The sequence below is a fragment of the Trypanosoma cruzi genome (assembly GCF_000209065.1).
Source record: "Trypanosoma cruzi strain CL Brener chromosome Unknown tcruzi_1047053507611, whole genome shotgun sequence".
NCBI classification, from domain to species: Eukaryota; Euglenozoa; class Kinetoplastea; order Trypanosomatida; family Trypanosomatidae; genus Trypanosoma; species Trypanosoma cruzi.
In genome coordinates, this window is record NW_921231.1 from 74,956 (window position 1) to 91,709 (window position 16,754).

The 16,754-nt window shown below is 44.0% G+C and overlaps 6 protein-coding genes and 1 pseudogene across 6 annotated transcripts, besides 26 other annotated features; 6 read left to right on the forward strand and 1 right to left on the reverse strand.

The window, feature by feature from the left end:
* Positions 1-3,891: part of a sequence feature (areas not merged during assembly with more than two copies in the genome that could not be assigned to a particular haplotype) that runs on past the window's edge.
* Positions 3,892-4,047: a sequence feature (heterozygous, non-Esmeraldo-like haplotype).
* Positions 3,931-3,953: a microsatellite.
* Positions 4,048-4,320: a sequence feature (areas merged during assembly that could not be assigned to a particular haplotype. This can correspond to areas where the two haplotypes were merged or to regions with more than two copies in the genome that were merged during assembly.).
* Positions 4,120-4,168: a microsatellite.
* Positions 4,321-4,779: a sequence feature (heterozygous, non-Esmeraldo-like haplotype).
* Positions 4,599-4,619: a sequence feature (AT_rich).
* Positions 4,681-6,996, reverse strand: Tc00.1047053507611.260 (annotated as a pseudogene).
* Positions 4,780-7,259: a sequence feature (areas not merged during assembly with more than two copies in the genome that could not be assigned to a particular haplotype).
* Positions 6,951-7,382: a mobile genetic element.
* Positions 7,260-7,747: a sequence feature (heterozygous, Esmeraldo-like haplotype).
* Positions 7,586-7,615: a sequence feature (AT_rich).
* Positions 7,748-8,588: a sequence feature (areas merged during assembly that could not be assigned to a particular haplotype. This can correspond to areas where the two haplotypes were merged or to regions with more than two copies in the genome that were merged during assembly.).
* Positions 8,577-8,601: a microsatellite.
* Positions 8,589-16,754: part of a sequence feature (heterozygous, Esmeraldo-like haplotype) that runs on past the window's edge.
* Positions 8,791-8,820: a microsatellite.
* Positions 8,836-8,864: a sequence feature (AT_rich).
* Positions 9,119-9,143: a microsatellite.
* Positions 9,306-9,353: a microsatellite.
* Tc00.1047053507611.270 (uncharacterized protein) lies at positions 9,476-10,183 on the forward strand (the record flags this gene model as incomplete). The annotated part of the gene is made up of 1 exon (XM_816072.1): positions 9,476-10,183. One exon carries the CDS (start codon positions 9,476-9,478, stop codon positions 10,181-10,183), a length of 708 nt encoding a protein of 235 aa, XP_821165.1.
* Positions 10,484-10,504: a microsatellite.
* Positions 10,573-10,610: a microsatellite.
* Tc00.1047053507611.280 (cytochrome c oxidase subunit IX, putative) lies at positions 10,719-11,093 on the forward strand (the record flags this gene model as incomplete). The annotated part of the gene is made up of 1 exon (XM_816073.1): positions 10,719-11,093. One exon carries the CDS (start codon positions 10,719-10,721, stop codon positions 11,091-11,093), a length of 375 nt encoding a protein of 124 aa, XP_821166.1.
* Positions 11,141-11,166: a sequence feature (AT_rich).
* Positions 11,259-11,278: a microsatellite.
* Positions 11,333-11,361: a microsatellite.
* Positions 11,367-12,215, forward strand: Tc00.1047053507611.290 (acetyltransferase, putative; the record flags this gene model as incomplete). Its single annotated transcript, XM_816074.1, has 1 exon — positions 11,367-12,215. One exon carries the CDS (start codon positions 11,367-11,369, stop codon positions 12,213-12,215), a length of 849 nt encoding a protein of 282 aa, XP_821167.1.
* Positions 12,258-12,277: a microsatellite.
* Positions 12,322-12,344: a sequence feature (AT_rich).
* On the forward strand, positions 12,397-12,948 carry Tc00.1047053507611.300 (uncharacterized protein; the record flags this gene model as incomplete). Its single annotated transcript, XM_816075.1, has 1 exon — positions 12,397-12,948. One exon carries the CDS (start codon positions 12,397-12,399, stop codon positions 12,946-12,948), a length of 552 nt encoding a protein of 183 aa, XP_821168.1.
* Tc00.1047053507611.310 (eukaryotic translation initiation factor 3 subunit 8, putative) lies at positions 13,623-15,773 on the forward strand (the record flags this gene model as incomplete). The annotated part of the gene is made up of 1 exon (XM_816076.1): positions 13,623-15,773. One exon carries the CDS (start codon positions 13,623-13,625, stop codon positions 15,771-15,773), a length of 2,151 nt encoding a protein of 716 aa, XP_821169.1.
* Positions 15,935-15,986: a microsatellite.
* Tc00.1047053507611.320 (uncharacterized protein) lies at positions 16,021-16,608 on the forward strand (the record flags this gene model as incomplete). Its single annotated transcript, XM_816077.1, has 1 exon — positions 16,021-16,608. One exon carries the CDS (start codon positions 16,021-16,023, stop codon positions 16,606-16,608), a length of 588 nt encoding a protein of 195 aa, XP_821170.1.

Consider the following 16,754-nt stretch of genomic DNA (forward strand, 5'->3'; position numbering starts at 1 on the left):
GGGGAGCAACAGGCAACAGCGGCAGAAAGACAACACAACAGCAGTACACAACATCACCACTCAAAGCGAAACACAAAATCACCATCCCCGCAGCCATTACTCCACAGCACCTCTCAACAGCACACAAAAATTAAGAAAAACAAGTGAGCAGCCTCCCAATGGGGACCGCAGGCCGTGGCGCTGCAAATAAGCCAAGCGACAGGGAGCCGCGTGTGCAGTGAGGAGCACGAGAGTTGCACTGCAACGACACGGCTGCGTGACACCCGTTGGGAGTATCGATGCAGACCAGCACGTCACGTGCAAGAAGAGTTGCTTCTCCCGCTGAGCAGAGAGGAAAAACGGCCTCAGCGCCCAATGATGAGAGGTCGTCTGCACCTCCTCGCAGCACCTGCAAGCTCTGCAGGCACAATGATGCAGATGACGCTCTGCTGCACGCATAACGACCGTCGCACCCTTCACAATGGCAATCGCATCCTGTGGCACCACACGTCGCAGCGGGTGCGCACAGTCTCCGTCTCACTCACTCCTGTCCCTCTCCCTGAGAACTCATCGGCGGCCGTGGCACACTCACCGGCATGTCAGAAAGCAATTTGTTTCCTCTTCCCTCGCACATCGCACAGTAGCACCGCCAAACGCATGTCGCTCCTCCTTTCACAGATTCTCCTCAGACACGCCTCCCGCCACATTCATCAGCTCACAGGCACGCAGTCCGTAAACGTCACGCTGCTGCCCCGCATGACGGTGCCGCACACACCAACACGGCACCCCGCCACTCGGTGCAAGCAGTGTCTGGACACACAAAACAGGTTGCCCCAGTCAACGACAGCCCCCTCCAAGCAGTGAGACAAGACTCGTCAGTAACAATCAAACAATCAGCCCCTCGTCTCTTCATTCCGCCATGCACGAGGTTCTGCTTGCCTCATGCATCATCTGTGACGCTCGGGCTCTCAATGAGTAAAAAAGCATTATGCACCCCTCCGCTCATTGAGAAACCCTCTGAACATTCTCAGCCAGTCGTCGCCATGGGCCATGCATGAGGAGCACCACGGCAAGAATGCACAGGATCTTATATGCAAAACCCTCAACTCATTCCGCGTCAATGAAAATTGTGGCACCAGACATGCGTTTCACAACAATGTCGACTTGCTCTTCTCTGAGAGGCCTCCCATACACATCGCACGTGATCACAGTAAAGAAAAAGTAACGCCTCCAGTCTGACCGTAATTCCGCGGCGGAGGCCAAGACACAATCTAACAAAATGCCGCAAATCATCATATATGCCACAAAGGCCATCGGCGGCTCATGAGGCAAATGCACAGCACGGAAGAAGAGTCATGCTCACAAACACGCAACGCACAGACACCGAGAGAGTTGGGGGAGGCAACACCAGAGCAGCCTCATTCAACCACCGACAGAGGAGCTCGTGGGTGCTGCAGCCAAAGCCATTCTTTGTGGATGCAAATGATAATAACACCAAACAAAGTGAAGCACCAGTCGGGCACCACATATGGGACACAGACACCACCAACCCACCCATTCACTCTTCCTCCTCCCAATGGTGTGGCCCTCCTTCACCTCCACAAACACGTTTGCTGCTCAGTCATGCAAGCCTCTGACGCAAGCACTCAAGTGGCGTTTTGGTAATCCAAAATTCAGCACTTCCGAATGGCAGTGGAAATGCTCGCAGAGGCCACACGGCTCCTCAACGCACCCTCAAGCCATCCTCACGACTCTTTAATGCGATGGAGAGGAATACAGGTGGCTCTCGCGTCACAGAAGACGGCCAATGGGAGCGGTGTCCACATGCAGAAAATGCCAAGATTTGAAGCAGAGGAGAAAGGAGTTTCGCAGAGGGTGTCGCCTGCCACGCCTGACGTGTGTCGTGTCATTCGTGCGATGGAGAAGTAATGAGACGGTTGTTGCGGTGCCTGCGTCTCACACTCGGGCCAATGGGCTCCTCAAGGAACATCCTGCCGAGGGCATGCAGCTGGCCGCGCAAACAATCCCGAGTCTCGCCAACGTTCCAACAGCCGCTGTTTTGGCGAGGCGTCGCTCTCCTTCTTCCTTGTCTCCCGTGCGCCATCCTCGTATGGAAGAAAACACCCTCCACAATTGGTGTCATCAATTACCTCCAAATAATGAAGAGGATTCCCAGCCTCGAGAAAAAGCCCCCAAAGTGGCATTCAACGTGAGCCAAACAATGCATGTCATCTTCTGCAGCCGCGTGCATTGCAACTCCCCTCAGCTGCCCGGCGCTTCTTCCTTCTTTGTGGACCCAAACCGCATAGTACACTTGGAATTGCTCGGGTCCTCCACAGGCTCGCATAACCGTGTCCGTCCCGCCCGTGTGGCTATTAGGTTGCATCACGTCACCGCTCACTGCTGCGCCACCGAATAACGTGAAATAAAGTTCCATAAAACCACATCCGTGAGGCAAACACACATGCATAACTCCAGCGAGTTCCCACCGTGAGAAACCACACGGCGGCACGCACACTCTCGCTCTCCCATCAACAATTTGCCGTCAACAACCACAACGGCATTAAGAAGCAGCCTCGGGGCAATCCCTGAGAGCCGTCCCCACCCCGGCGAGCGGCCGACTCTGGGAACCCCGCACTCTATTGCCGTTCCGGTAAGGACTCCTGCCACCGCCAACCGTGTTTCCCTGTCGCGTTGACACACGGAGCTTTCTTCGCAAAACGACACGCTCCATTTTAGAACGTGCCTATGAGGGCACAAGCAAAAGGCACAGGGCGCACCATCGCATCGTCCCGTCACAAAGTAAAAAGAGAGCATCCGTGCCAATTTGCCGCAGCACTCACGGATGTGCTTTTGAGTATTTTTTGATATTGTCTTTGCTCGCGCTCGGCACGTGTGTGGGTCGACATAAAATGCGACATTGCGTACGACACAGTTGCCAGCTGTGATCCGATGTATGTCAAAGACAGACCTCGCGCCGCACGCACAAGAGTCACGAAAAGAAGGAAATATACTCATTCATATGAGCGCATGGTGGTAGAGTGGATTGCCTTCCTGCAGAAAGCAATTGGCCACCCTTACGTCCCTCTCATAAACATGTTTGGGAAAATAAATGGCCGATTCGCCCTCCGCAGCGCAGAGCTTAGCGCCTTGTTGCATGTGCACGTCCTTCACATTGTGTGGTAAGAAAGTGTCCTCCGCAAAGACGCGGGCAGCCGCCTCACAACAACGGCAGGAGCAGCCGACAGACAGTCGTCGTTTCAACCCATTCATGACTGCAACATGGAGAAGAAAGAAGTTTACCGCAGTGTGCGCAACGCTCCTCAGATTATTGGTGAAATCACACTGCTGCAAAAAACAGCAATGATGCGGCAGAAATACGCGGGTGAGAGATCACCTTCTCTCTCTATGCGTGCAAAGGACGAAATCGCTGGATAAGGATTGAAGTGCCAATCAAAAACGCATTTTTTTAGCCCCAGCATGACCTAGTGCACCCCCGCAGTGTTTACGCTTTTGTCCAGTGAAGGCTGTGGCCCTCCTCAGCAAAACGCAGGTTCCACTCACTTGTCCGACGTCGGAAAGCCAAGCCCGGGCGGTTTGGCTGCTCCCACAGAGCCCGCGCCCAATGTCTTGTGGGTGTCGCGGCGGTTTTGCCCAAGCCTCTGGCCGAAGCTTCAAAGCTGCGTTACATTGACTCCTCGCGTATCGTCACAATTCCGCGTGAAGTGGGCACACCTGGGCGGGTAATTTTGCGGTGCAGCCGCAGCCACCGCAAAATTGGCAGCGCACAGCCCTGCATCCACAGTAATGCTTGACGGGAGCCTCTTGAGTCGTCTGACCATTGGACAAACAAACAATGCAGACCAAAACGGCAAGCCAAGGCGCCGGCGATATTTTCACTGCTGACTCGGAGGCCGAAATATGGAAAAACAAAAGAGACGCCGTTTCCTCAAAAAAAAAAAAAAAAAAAAAAAGATTTCCCTGCTTTTGAGATGGTGCTGGCAAAAACAGCGGCAATCAACACCACAACTTCAGCCACATCCGCGCACAAGACCCGCACACCCGCTGAAAATCAACCTTCCAAAGGAAAACAAGCTTCTCACTTGGTAGAAAGGAACACTCTTAAAGGTTTTGTCATCCAAAAAAAAAAAAAAAAAAAAAAAAAAAAAAGAGAAAAAAAAAAAAAAAACGGAAAATGCAGCACGCACACGACAGTGAGAATTAGAGCGGGGCAACGGCGCACCTCCCCCCTCCCCAGCAGATTACAATATACCGCGCACTTACATCCCAGAAAAAAAAAAAAAAAACTCTTTATTGTAAATAATGCCGCTAGTGAAACATATACGGTTGATCCACTACGTTCACTTGTGGTGCAAAAAAAAAAAAAAAAAAAGGATGCTGCAAAGAAACACAGTTATTGCCTTCATAGCTCTGCGCAGCTGTTGGTGTTACATAAACCCTATCCTTCATACAATACATCCACTTATTTCCAAATAACTGAAAAAATATTTTGCTTTCCATACATTGTGGTATGAAGGTACGGCTCTACATAAACAAGAACGCTTTTGAGGACGCCCCGTGTTTTCCTTCGCAAAAGCTCGACAGTATCGCGAAACGCCAATAATAAAAAAAAAAAAAAAGGTAAACATATATTCTGAAAGTGCAGGCACACAGCTACGGTGTGCTTAGTATCTTAACCACTCATAAATATATATGAACTTATATAATGCATCTCTTCAGCCATATCAGTCAAAAATAAACAAGGACAAGCAGGTGCAGCACCAGGGCACAAACATACACGAGATTCCTTCCACCAGCAGACACTGACGATGCATCGCCGCCAAAAGAGCTCGACGAATTACTGTGGGCACCGTCGTCGTATTCACTGCTGTCCTTGTCTTCTCCGTCGTCGCTGCTGTCCTTGAATTCTTCCACGCCATCAAGATCCTAGCTCAAGAACAAGGTCCTGATCTCCTCGGCATTCAGCTGACGGTTGTAAAGAAAAACGCTTTTCGCCGTCAAGTGGCTTTCCGTAGGCATATTACTGCTGTTATAACTGCCAATGTAGAAGTGGAAAATGTCAGTCGTGTCCTCGTCTGGCACAACGGTCTGCCCTGAACCCGCTAGGGGTTCTCCATCAATGTACACGGAGCCCATTTTATTCGCCATCGTAAGAACCACGTGGTACTTCTTGTTCACCTCCCACGATCCCGTCGGCGTCACCGGCGTTGATCCGTATATTGGCTGCCACTGGTGCTTCTCGTCGTACGAGAGCCCCAGGAGTTTTTCGCCACCAGAAGAGTCCAGGCTCGCACCCAGCAGAGGAGTCGCGTTCCTCGGAACCTCGTGGATCGTCACTGACGCCACCAGCGTAAACTCGTAGTTTGCAAAGTGATACCGTTGATTCTGCCCCTGCTGGCTCACCGTCCAAAGCGCCCCTCCGCCAAGCCCCGCAAACTTAAAGCCGTTCGGAACCTTCTCCGCATTTGCCGTGCTTGCGTTGACGCAGCGGTACGCATCCTCCCATACGTTTTGGGTGGCATTGTCGGACAAAAAGCCAGCAAGACCAACCGTGGTGACAGCAGGACCACAACCACGCTCGGATTACAAAGTGGCAGGATCAGCAGGGGTGCAAATGCTGGGCAGGTGGCTGTCCCAATTCTTCCAGGACTGCAGCACGGATTTAATAATCATTAGCTCGCCAACCAGGCGCGCAAAAACAAGGCTGTACACCTCGTTAGTGTTGATCTCATGCAAACAGTACAGCTTATCATCCTTGTACAAGACGGAGCTGTAGGCGGCATTTTCATCACCAATGGATACTTGCCCAACGTTATAAATGCGCTGGTTATCCGTCAGCCAAAGGTGCAGTCGGTCGCGCAGCCACCATCCCTTAAAATTCAGCGGGTGTGTGAAGAGCATCACACGCATTCCTTCGATGGTCACGGCAGTGAAGCTGCTCTGACTGCCGGGCATATTCGATTTTGGTGAGGGGCCCCACACACGCGAGAGCGTGCCGACAGCCTCCACCCACGGTTTCTCCATGTCACCGGAATTGTACACCAGACGGCGGCGATAGTCAACTCGAGTGTTTATGATGAGCTTCCCTTCCCACTCAAGGGCCACAGGTTCAGAGCAGCCAAAAGCGCTCCTACCCTCTGAGAAATTCCACGTCTTGCCATCATCTTCCGAGTAGAAGATCTTGGAAAAAACTCGCTTCTTTTTGTTCGTAACCTGCACAGGGTACACAAGATTCCCGTTGGACGCCACAGTGGCAACACCTGCACCGCCGAGAAATTGCTTTGTGGGTATTCCTTCCATGTATGCCGGGAAAAATTCCTTCAGTGACACGGGGCTCCCCCATTTGATACTCGCAGTTATCTTGCCGTCTGCAGTGGACTTCGTAACCACACCAACGACAAGCAGAATATCCCAATCCCTTCCATCAGGCTGCCAAGTCCAGTAGCTTCTCGAACTATTGTAGCTTCCAACCAGGACGTAAATCTTGTTGCCCTTCACAATCACTGTGGGATCCATCACACGAGAAACAGACGATACACGACTGTTCTTGATGCCAATTTGGGTCTCCCACGTCTCCCCATCGTCTACGCTGCACCTCACTACCGTATCAATGAGGGAGTTGTCATTGGATGTGTCGTAGCGGGCGTCTGCGATGGCAACCATCACCCCATCCACATTAACAAGGGCGGGGAGGCGGAACGAGTGGACAACTCGCTGTCGGACTTCGCCGTTCTCTTCAAATGGCACCGTCGAATTTTGCCGCTTAAACAGTTCAACTCGGCTCGATTCGGGTGCCAGGGCATGAGCAGGCACATTGGGGCAAAAATTCAAAGGGAAAAACAAAACAAGCACGTAAAGGAGCAATCAGGGAATTCTTTTCACCTTGACGCTTGAATTTTGACTCGTGATTGATATTTCCATGTGAAGGTAAAGCCTGTTTAATTACGTTGAATATTTGCCTGTGCTGCTGGCTGAATCCTGAGCTTGTCTATATAAATAGAACGGAAAAAAAGAAGGGGGCAATAGAGAGGCAATGGCCTCGCCATTACCCTCGATGTTTATCCCAAGTATATATTCCGATAACCTCTCTCATGACACGGTGTAATTTGTTAGAATTGGAGATATTATTCCCTAAAAAGCGGAATGCTTTGGGTTCCTCCAGCCACAAGACTCCGCCGCGAGGTCGGAATGAAAGAGGATGGATGGTAAAAATAAAAATAATTACAAATCGTCTAGACGCTGTTGGTTCCTTGAATCCCTCAATCTCGGTCAAACAGAAACAAGTAGAGAAAATGACGTACAGCGATAGACTATTTTTATCAAGATAAATATGTTAAATTAGATAGCCCACATGCCCCGTGAACATTCTCTTCACAAGCTCCCAGTGAACAGTGGTCAAGAACAAAAAAAAGAAAAATAAGGAAAACACGGCGGCCTTCCCTTCACAAAAAAAATTCAAAAATGGGAAAGCAGGAATAATTTCTTTGGACAGGCATCGGTGTATTGTTCTTTCGCTTTATTAACCCTCAGTGCAGTATTTATTTGTTCGGCGGTCATCTTTGTCCGTTATTGACAGTGCTTTTCCTAAAAAATTAAAAAATTAAAAGATTAAAAAGGTCCTGGAAAAAACTTTAGCATCTGAGAAGCTTTTCTCCTATATAAAAGCCGTTACGCCTCTCTATCGTGCAAAACGCTAGCCTGATATTCATGGGAATGGTGTGTCAGCATCATTTAAATACTCCACAGTGTCATTCGCATATGTATTGTGTCCAAAAATGAAATTGTTAAGTCAAAAAGTAATTTATAGCATAACATAGCGGCAAAATCGGCTGTCATTAACTCATTTAAAGTTTCTGTCAAAAGAAATACATAAAAAAGTGGTTGGTTCCGCGTATTATAAAGAATTTATATGCCCATCGGAAAAACGCTATATGGCGTTAAGGAATAGAAAAATTCATAATTGAGCAATAGAATGAGCGAATTGGATTATACACCAGAAGTTTTTTTTTCTCTCAGTAGTCTATTTGTATTTTCTATTCCTTTTTTGATTCCACTGGAAGGCGTGAGATACCAAATGCATTGTTGAGTACACCACATATTTTTCAGCGTTGGGGAATAAGAAACGAGTTTCTGAGTTGGCGTGCCATGTTTGTTATGCTTATCTTTCGATTCTTTTAATACTGTTTGAATTTACTGTGAATTGCCAAAGTATAAAAATGAAAAGGGTTTTTCTCACAAAGAAAAAAAAGAAAAGGATGACAACGCATTATAGAAAAAAAAAACGTGCCAACAATTGCCCCTGCCTCGCCAAAATGTTTTTTCCGCGCACAAGAAGCAGTGTTATTGTCATTTCGAAGCATTCTCATTCTGCGGAGAATCGGATGACGCCCCTCTGGCACTTCATTCGGTACTTGGTTTAAACATGCGGTGGCCTTCACGCAGGTGCTTTGTGTGCGAAAGTGTTAACATCAAAAAGTAACAGCAAAGCTCGCGACGCGGGTGATATACTGGAGCGCCACAAAAAAAAGATGTTCCATGCATGTCGCCCTTCGAACGAGTAATAGAAGAAATATTACAAAAAAAAAAAAAAAAAAAAAAAAACAGCCACAGGAAACGCCGCAAAAAGCAATGGGAATTGGCGGAAAAAGCCGCAACGCAAACGCCCCGGCGGAGCCGCGCGAGAAAAACGGGCCGAACGCGAGCGGCGGCGATTTTAGCCAAAGAATCCCCTTGTAACTTCAAGGGGTGTGATGACCATTTCAATTCGTACATTGAGCGTGATGGGCAATAATTGTTATTATTATTATTATTATTATTATTTATTGTGCTTTAATGTTTTTTTTTTTTTTTTTCTATATATATTAGATTTGCGATGGGTTATTTTAGGGTTAGAAAACATATTTATTGTGGTTTTTTCTTGGCTATTTAGTGATTTTGAATGGAACCGAGTTTATTGAATTTGCTTTCCAGCTATTTTTTCATTTATTGTTAGATATATTTTGTTTATTGGGAGAAAAAGTGTATTTGGAGGAATATAATTTTTTAAACTTAATTTTGCTTGTTATTGTTATTTGTTATTCCAATAGACACTAAAACTTTTTTTTGGATAATTGTGTCATTTTTCCTTTTTTTTTTTTTTTTTTCTGTGTATGTGTTTGTTTCATAAATATTGGTATTAAAACCAAGTAAATTTATATAAAAATTTAGAGGAATGTAATATTTTTAAGTAACAAAATCAATGCTCAGTTATTTTTTTTCTGTGATTTTTTATATTCTATACTGTTTCTCCTCCGTATTGTTTAACTTTGTTATTATTTATTATTATTATTATTATTATTATTATTATTACTATTGCTTTTTTGTTGCTGATTATTTATCGTTATTTATGAAGTGTTACTTTAATTTCTTTCATTCCTTTTTTTTGTTTGTTTGTTTTTGTGCGCTCATCCTCAAAAAGAAAGGTGCTTAAATTAAGATGTTTTCGCCTCTTTCAGATATCACCAATGTTCAAACAGCGCTTTCTGGTAAATATGTAAAGAACAATTCCACTATTATTTCAAAAAAGGTTGCGATCAAACGCCATAATCCTTACGGTTGGAGGTGTCTTGAAGATTCTTTGGTAACTTCATGTACAGCATTTTTTTCAGAGGGAGCGAGCTTGATAAAGATTCCTGCTAAACAAGAGCTTTTTGCAGAAAAGGATGAGGCTCCACCAACCCCTACCATGCCTCCTGTTTGTAACGTACTTGTTCAATTTAAATGTCATCAAAAGGAGTTTTCTTCTCCTTTTCTTGCCGCCAAGGGTCAATATGTTGTGGTTCAAGGTGACAGAGGAATCGATATTGGGGTTGTTATCCGTTTGAATACTGAAGGTTGTAAGACATATGTGGAACGTTCCGGACCAACTGGAAGTATTCTCCGTCATGCAACACAGCGAGAGGTAGATTACTGGGCTACTGATCTCAAGGAGGATGAGGCTATTGCTGTTTCTTTTTGTCAACAGCGTGTCCAGCGTCACGGTTTTGATATGGAGATACTTCACGCCGAGTACCAATTTGATAAAAAGAAGCTCACATTCTATTATTCCGCGAAGTCACGGATTGACTTTGTACAACTTTTGAAGGAGCTTTACAGGGAGTTTGGTTGCCGTATTTGGATGGAAAAAGTGCGGATACAAGACTAAAGCAAGAGTAATGAAATAGAGAAAAAAGGGTGATATGGGGACAAAGCAAATATGAGGAATTTTAGAACAAGATTTTTGGGATTAGATACGAAACCTGTGAATAGAAGGGAAACAGCTTTTTAAACCTTTTTCCCATTTACTTTTGACCTGGAGCACCCTTGCTCACGTGCTAGAAAAAAATTTCTTTGGTAGCGCTCACACGTCACATATAGAAACCGTTTTGTTTGAATTAGATTTTTTATTTCAATTTATTTTAATCTCTTCTTTTCATAGTACTTTTTTCCCCCCATGAAAAGGTGGTTTTTTTTTTTTTTTTTTTTTAACATTTTGTCTTTTTCAGTTGAATTTGACTTATTTATTTGTTTTGTTTTTCTACTTTTGAACAACTCTTTTTTCCTTTGGTTTTTTTATTTTTTTTTTTTTTTTTGCTCTCTTTTCTCTCTCTCTCTCTCTGTGCGTGTGTATCCAACATTTTATATCGATTATTATTATTATTATTAGTAAAGGCATTGAACAGAAGTGAATTCTCTGAAAGATGTTCCGCTCTGCCTTGGTTACCACTAGGCGAACATACTTAAATGCCTTCAATGCGAAGGCCAAGGCTCGTCCAAATTTTGGCCTTCGGGGAGTTGGATTTTGGACGAGTGAGGTTTACCACAAATCGGGCCAAAACTATTGGATGGCTCTTTGTGTCAGTGGACCGTTTTTAATCATTGGTGCTATTATGTACGATGGATTTTGGGCAAAACTGGACGATATTGCTGGCGGCGGGCCAAGTCATCTTGACTATGGATGGCGCAAACAGGACCGAAAACCGTGGGACTTCGCCTTTGATATTGGTGAAGGGTATGCAGCTGGTCCTCCAACTCTCAGACCAGCCCCGGGCGCCGTGGATCTAGGGCACCACTAGGGAAGTAGGAAAGGGTTTCAAAAAGGGAGTTGATGGGATTTTTGTAGTATTTTTATTTTTATTATTTTTTTTACGGTTTAGGAAGTTTTATGCATTTGAAGGAAAATTGATGTTTAAAAATTTTGTTGATTGCTGTGGAGAACTGTAATATTTTATTTTTAACATTTATTATTATTATTATTATTGAAACTGGATTCTTTTTCTCGTATTTATTGTAAAACTTCAGTTTTCTTCCTCCTAAAAAAAAAAAAAAAAAAAAAAAAAAAAAGGTTCATGAAACGCAAAAGGTTGGACGGTTTTACGATAAAGACTCTTTTTCGGGAGTATATGGTGGAATATGTGCATTGCGGATTTGTGGGCAAAGAGGATTTTACTGATGTCTTTATGTGTGAAGCGTGTCTTTCTTGGTTATCATCAGCACGAGAATTGAGAGAGCATATGGAGGTGTGTCCATATCGATTTTGGGTTCCAGGGGATGAGATTTACCGTTGTCGTAGGAGGCGATTTGTCGTCTTTGAAATTGATGGACGAAAAATGGCATCTGTTCCATATACCCGGCGCATTGCTAGACTTGCCAAGCATTTTCTTGAAGAAAAAACTACCTTGGATGATTTGCACTTTTTTGCCATGGTTGTATTATTTGAGGTTGATGACTATGGTTATCATTTTGTTGGGTATTTTAGTAAGGAGTGGAGAAAAAGTATGGCTTGCAATAATTCACTTTCCTGTGTAATGGTACTTCCGCCATACCGCAATAAGGGGTATGGAGCTTTTCTAATTGAAATTTCCTACGAGATGGGAAGGATAGAGGGAATTCCAGGCTCCCCCGAGAGACCATTGAGTGCGGCAGGAAAAAAGGTGTTTAGTCGAATCTGGCGGGAGGAAATTCTTCAAGCAATATTTTCTCTCAATGAGAAAGGACTTCCACTGACAATGAATTTGCTTTCGTGGGAAAGTGGAATGGCAATAGAAGATGTTGCTGTGGCGCTTCATCGGCTTAACGCAGTTTTTTTTGTGAACAAGCATGGTCCTTTACTCCATCTTCCTTCAGGCACGATGGCTTTTGCAAAAAGGAGAGGAAAGTTAAATATCAAGTCGCTTATTTGGACGTCTTTGCATTAGATTTACCTTTTCTTTGGCTTATTTTTGATATTGTCACCTGTAATATATATATATATATATATTCTTGTGAGAAATGTGTCTGGAATTTCTGGATAGGTGTTTTGCGATTTTTATTTTTATTTTTTTTTACTTTGTTCTTGTTGGTCCCCAACTTTCTTTATCTGCTCTTTTGGCTTAAATTATGTTTCTAGAGGAGCTTCGGGTTCGGAGCATAAATAAAAACCCAAAACTACGTATATATATGGAGTTACTGCGAGTTCGAGGACTGGTGTTTTATTTTGGTGTGGAATTTTGTAGATTGACAATACTGCGTTGCTTTAGTGAATATGGTATGCTGTATGACATTCTTTTGGATGTTCCCCGTGGTGAAGCTCTCGTGTCATATACTGAATCTGCATCTGCTCAGGATGCATATTTAAAAATGAACGGGTTTTTGCTTTTTGGTGAGGCGATAGAGGTAAGTATCACTACAGCTCCAGCTTCGGATATACCCGGGTGCCGAGTGACGTATAGACGTTCACAATCTCTGATCCTGCGGGGTGCCTCATCTCTTTGGGTGGAGTTAAATTTGAAACACGTAAAGGGAGTAAATCAAATTGTATTTGTTGATCCAAATACCACAATTGTTTTCTTTGCAAACCAAAGAATTTCAACAATGATCAAGAAGCTTTTTGATGGACGCATTGATTATAAAGGGAATCCCGTTTCTATCTTATATTTGAAACAGGCTTAGATTATATTGAAATAAGTGTATATTTGTCCCTTGGCTCCCCAATTTTTTTTTTTTGAAGGGTGTCCTCATGCAGCTTCAAGGAATGATAAAGGAAGTGTATCATATGCAAAATGAGAGTTGGATTGCACTTAAAAGAACAGATTCTGAACTAAGAATTCTCTGTGCTTTTCTTGAACGACTGCTGTTTTTGTTGGGTCCAACAGTTTCTTCAGAAGCCCAAGGTAGATTGAGAAATTGCAATGCATGATTGAATGCTGTAGTTATCAGGATATGTTGCCTCAAGAATTACAAGGGAAAAAAAAAAAAAAACATACAGACGAAAGGGATTATTTCTGAAAATGGATGATGTAGGCGGGAATGTTGTGGTTCACGGGGCGGTTTTATACATTAGTCCTGCCCCGAAATCTTGAGCTGTAACTGAATTCCTTGTTGTTATCAGATTCTTCACATTTGTGTATAGAAAACAGATTTTTTTTTTCTCATTGAGGATTGTTTGATTTAAATGTACAACGATTTTTTTTTTGCCTTTTTTGCCTTTTTTTTGCCTCTCCCTCCCTGATGTTTGTGAGTTTCACCCGCAGGAGATTCTTATTATCATTGTTGTTATCTTATCGAGTTTTAAGTAACTTCTTATTACTTTTTATTAATTTTTTTAACTGAAAAGTTTTTAAATAATGAGCAACTTTTTTGATGTCAGCGACAGTGATGAAAGCCTGGATGAGGTCATACATCACGATGAGCAGGTGGAAAGGAAGGTGGCACAAATTGACCCCAAGTGGTTTGAGGTGACCGATGATGAGGACGCGGATGAAAGGCAAGTGGTTCTATCCCGCAATGAGAAGTCACTGAACGAAATCCAGACCACCTGTGACCTTTTTGATTTTAACGTCGACCATGAATCTTGGTCGGAGGCGGAAAAGGCTTTTATTCAGCTAAGACAAAAGGCGTCGGCACATAAAGAAAAGTTTAAGGTGATTCCGTGGCCATTTTTGGAATGTCTTCGGAACACCCCCGACCTATCTGAAAAAATGGATGAGAAGGAAACATTTAAAAGGCCAGAGGATTTTTACAGCTTGAAAAGGCTAATTAAGGCCCTCCAAGAATTGACTGAAATCCATAAGAATGATATTGAAAGGTTACATGACGAGGAAAGCGAAGAGGACGGTGGTGATGAAGGACAGGGTGAGGAGGAAAAGGAACTCACTGAGGAAGATATTGCACAGGAGCTGAAGCAATCAGTAATACAAAAGGGGAAAAGGGCCGCGAGATGCCAGAAACTGGCCCAAGAAAGCAAGAAAAGAGGCCTTACAGCACTTCGTATCACCGCCCTGGGAATTCTGGCAGAAGCGCTCCTTGAAGAAGATACACGTTTGCCCTACGTTGCCACCGCCACTTGGACGAGATCTTTTGATGCTGTGAGCCGAATCTACTCACTAATAACTGAAAATCCGGCAATAGCAGTCAAAGAAGTATTTTCTGGAGATCTCACAAGCAAACGAGCTGTGATTATGGATGGCTTGTGCGGTTTATTGCAAAAGCTTCACGTTCATTTACAGCGCATCGCGCAGTTTAAAACAGGTGCCACGGATGAATACTTTGAAATAATTCATTTGGAAAATCAACTAGTGGACCTGGCAGACTCTGTTCTCGGTTACTACCAGCAGCGCAAGCGTGGAAAGGCAATTTGCTGTCAAATTCTCATCGAAATTCTCGGCTCAAGAAGGCAACAGGCTCATGATATTCTCTATCACAAAATGACTCGTCTGACTCGCAACATTGTCACTACCTCTGTAATTGAAACGGTCCGTGAGCTTTATCAAGAACTTCTCGTCATAGGAAATGAAGAGGCAAAGTGTAGTGCCCTTCTTTACCTCGCATATCAGATGGGATTGGAAGGAAAGTATCGAGACGGACGAGATCTCGTTCTTCGGTCTGGTGTGGAAGAAACCGTAGAAAAGTCCGTTCATCTTGCCATTTTGTACAACAGAGTTATTGCGCAACTTGGCTTGGCTTCTTTTGCAGCGGGTGATGTCATTCAAGCTTACAACCTCCTCAGTTCTTTGTGGTCTAATCGGAACCATGATGTTTTGATTAGCCAACGGATGCCAGATTACGTGAAAGAAAATGATGAAGAGGAGCTGAAGTTTCGTGATTTGCTGGTGCCTCCACACGCTTACATTCAGCATGCTCAGTTGGAGCTTGCAACGATGCTATCTACTCTTGTGGTGGATACGCCAAAGGAAGCCAAAAAGCCTTATGAGGGTAGTCGTCATCAAAGCTATTTCTTCCGGATAATCAACCAAATGGCGTATCAGCCGTTATTGGGTGATCCAGTGGAATTCAGAGAGCAACTAACAGCAGCCTACATTAATCTAAAACTGGGCGATTATGCAAAGGCCAGTGAAGTCATCAAAAACATGGGTGCATGGTCCATGATGCCAAATGGTGACGAAGCTCTAAAAACATTTTTGCAGCATTTAAAAGAAGCAGCTCTCCGTATTTTCTGTTACAATAATCGGTGTAATTTTGCCACGATATCTGTGGATTTGATGATGAAAAAGTACGGGTTAAATGAGAATGAAGTAAAGTGCATAATCAACGACATTATCTCGGAAAGCAACAGCTCACTCATAGCTTTTTGGGATAGGGAAGACAAGTACCTTCATGTTGACCGAAGCAATACTTCTCGACTTCAGTATTTGGTGGAGGGAATCGCAGAAAGTGTTGTTGAAGTTGCACAGTACTCGGAGAGGCGTGTGCGTGATAGTGACTTCAGAGGACGTGGACGTGGGCGCGGTCGAGGACGCGGTAGAGGAGGATTTTAAATAAATATTATAAGGTATATGTAACTACCGTTTTAAAGGTAAAAGCAATAACTAGAAACGAGGGCGGGTAATTGCAACATTGTTTTTTCGTCCCAACCCATACCTGGTAATGAAAAGGATTTCGGTTGCTTTTTGAATGTTTTTCTTATTATTCTTTCTGCATTATTATTATTATTATTATTATTATTATTATTATTATTGTTATTATTATTAATTGATTGTTTTTGATGTTGTGTTTTTGTTTTTGATGCGAATAGTAAGGTGGATGTCGGCACTGGAGGAACATGCCTTTTTGGAGTTACTCAGGCAAATTGAAAAGGAAAGATATGCCCCAAATCTTGGAGAGCGAGCCATTCTTTGTCGTACGTTGAATAGTGCATTCAACCCTATTGGAATGTACTTTGCATCGGTTGGCGCCCTTTGCGGTCTTATTGGCGCCAATCATACGCAACGGCTCTTCTGGAGAATGTTTGGTATGTTAATGGGATCAATGTATTCCTTTGAAGCCTCGTGGGCATTTCAAGAGCAGCAGCCATGCTTTAGTTTCTTTAACGACATTCGATCGGTGGATGGGCAGCTGAGAGAAAAGGCAAGCGAGTACCACTTGGTGGTACACCTGCAAAGCGATCACCGACGGCCTCTCCAGATCCTCTTTGATTTTTTTACATTTGACAAAACATCAAAATGGCTGATTTCATCTCGTTCCATTTCTGTGGATCCAGCGTTGTGGCTTCCTCATTTTAGAATGGAGTGGTTCGAGGGGTTGCCGTTGGACCCATTGACTATTTGGTACTGGGGGTTTGCGTTGTCTTATTACAAACCAAAAATAAGATGAAGTGAGAGTTTTTTTTTATTAATGTGGATGAGTTTGAGTTATCAACGACGAGTTGATGGTCATGACGTTCGTCTGGCTGTCTATACGCGATAACTCTGTATTTTTCCATTTTACTTTTGCTCTTTGTAAAAATGTCTTCTAGTTTT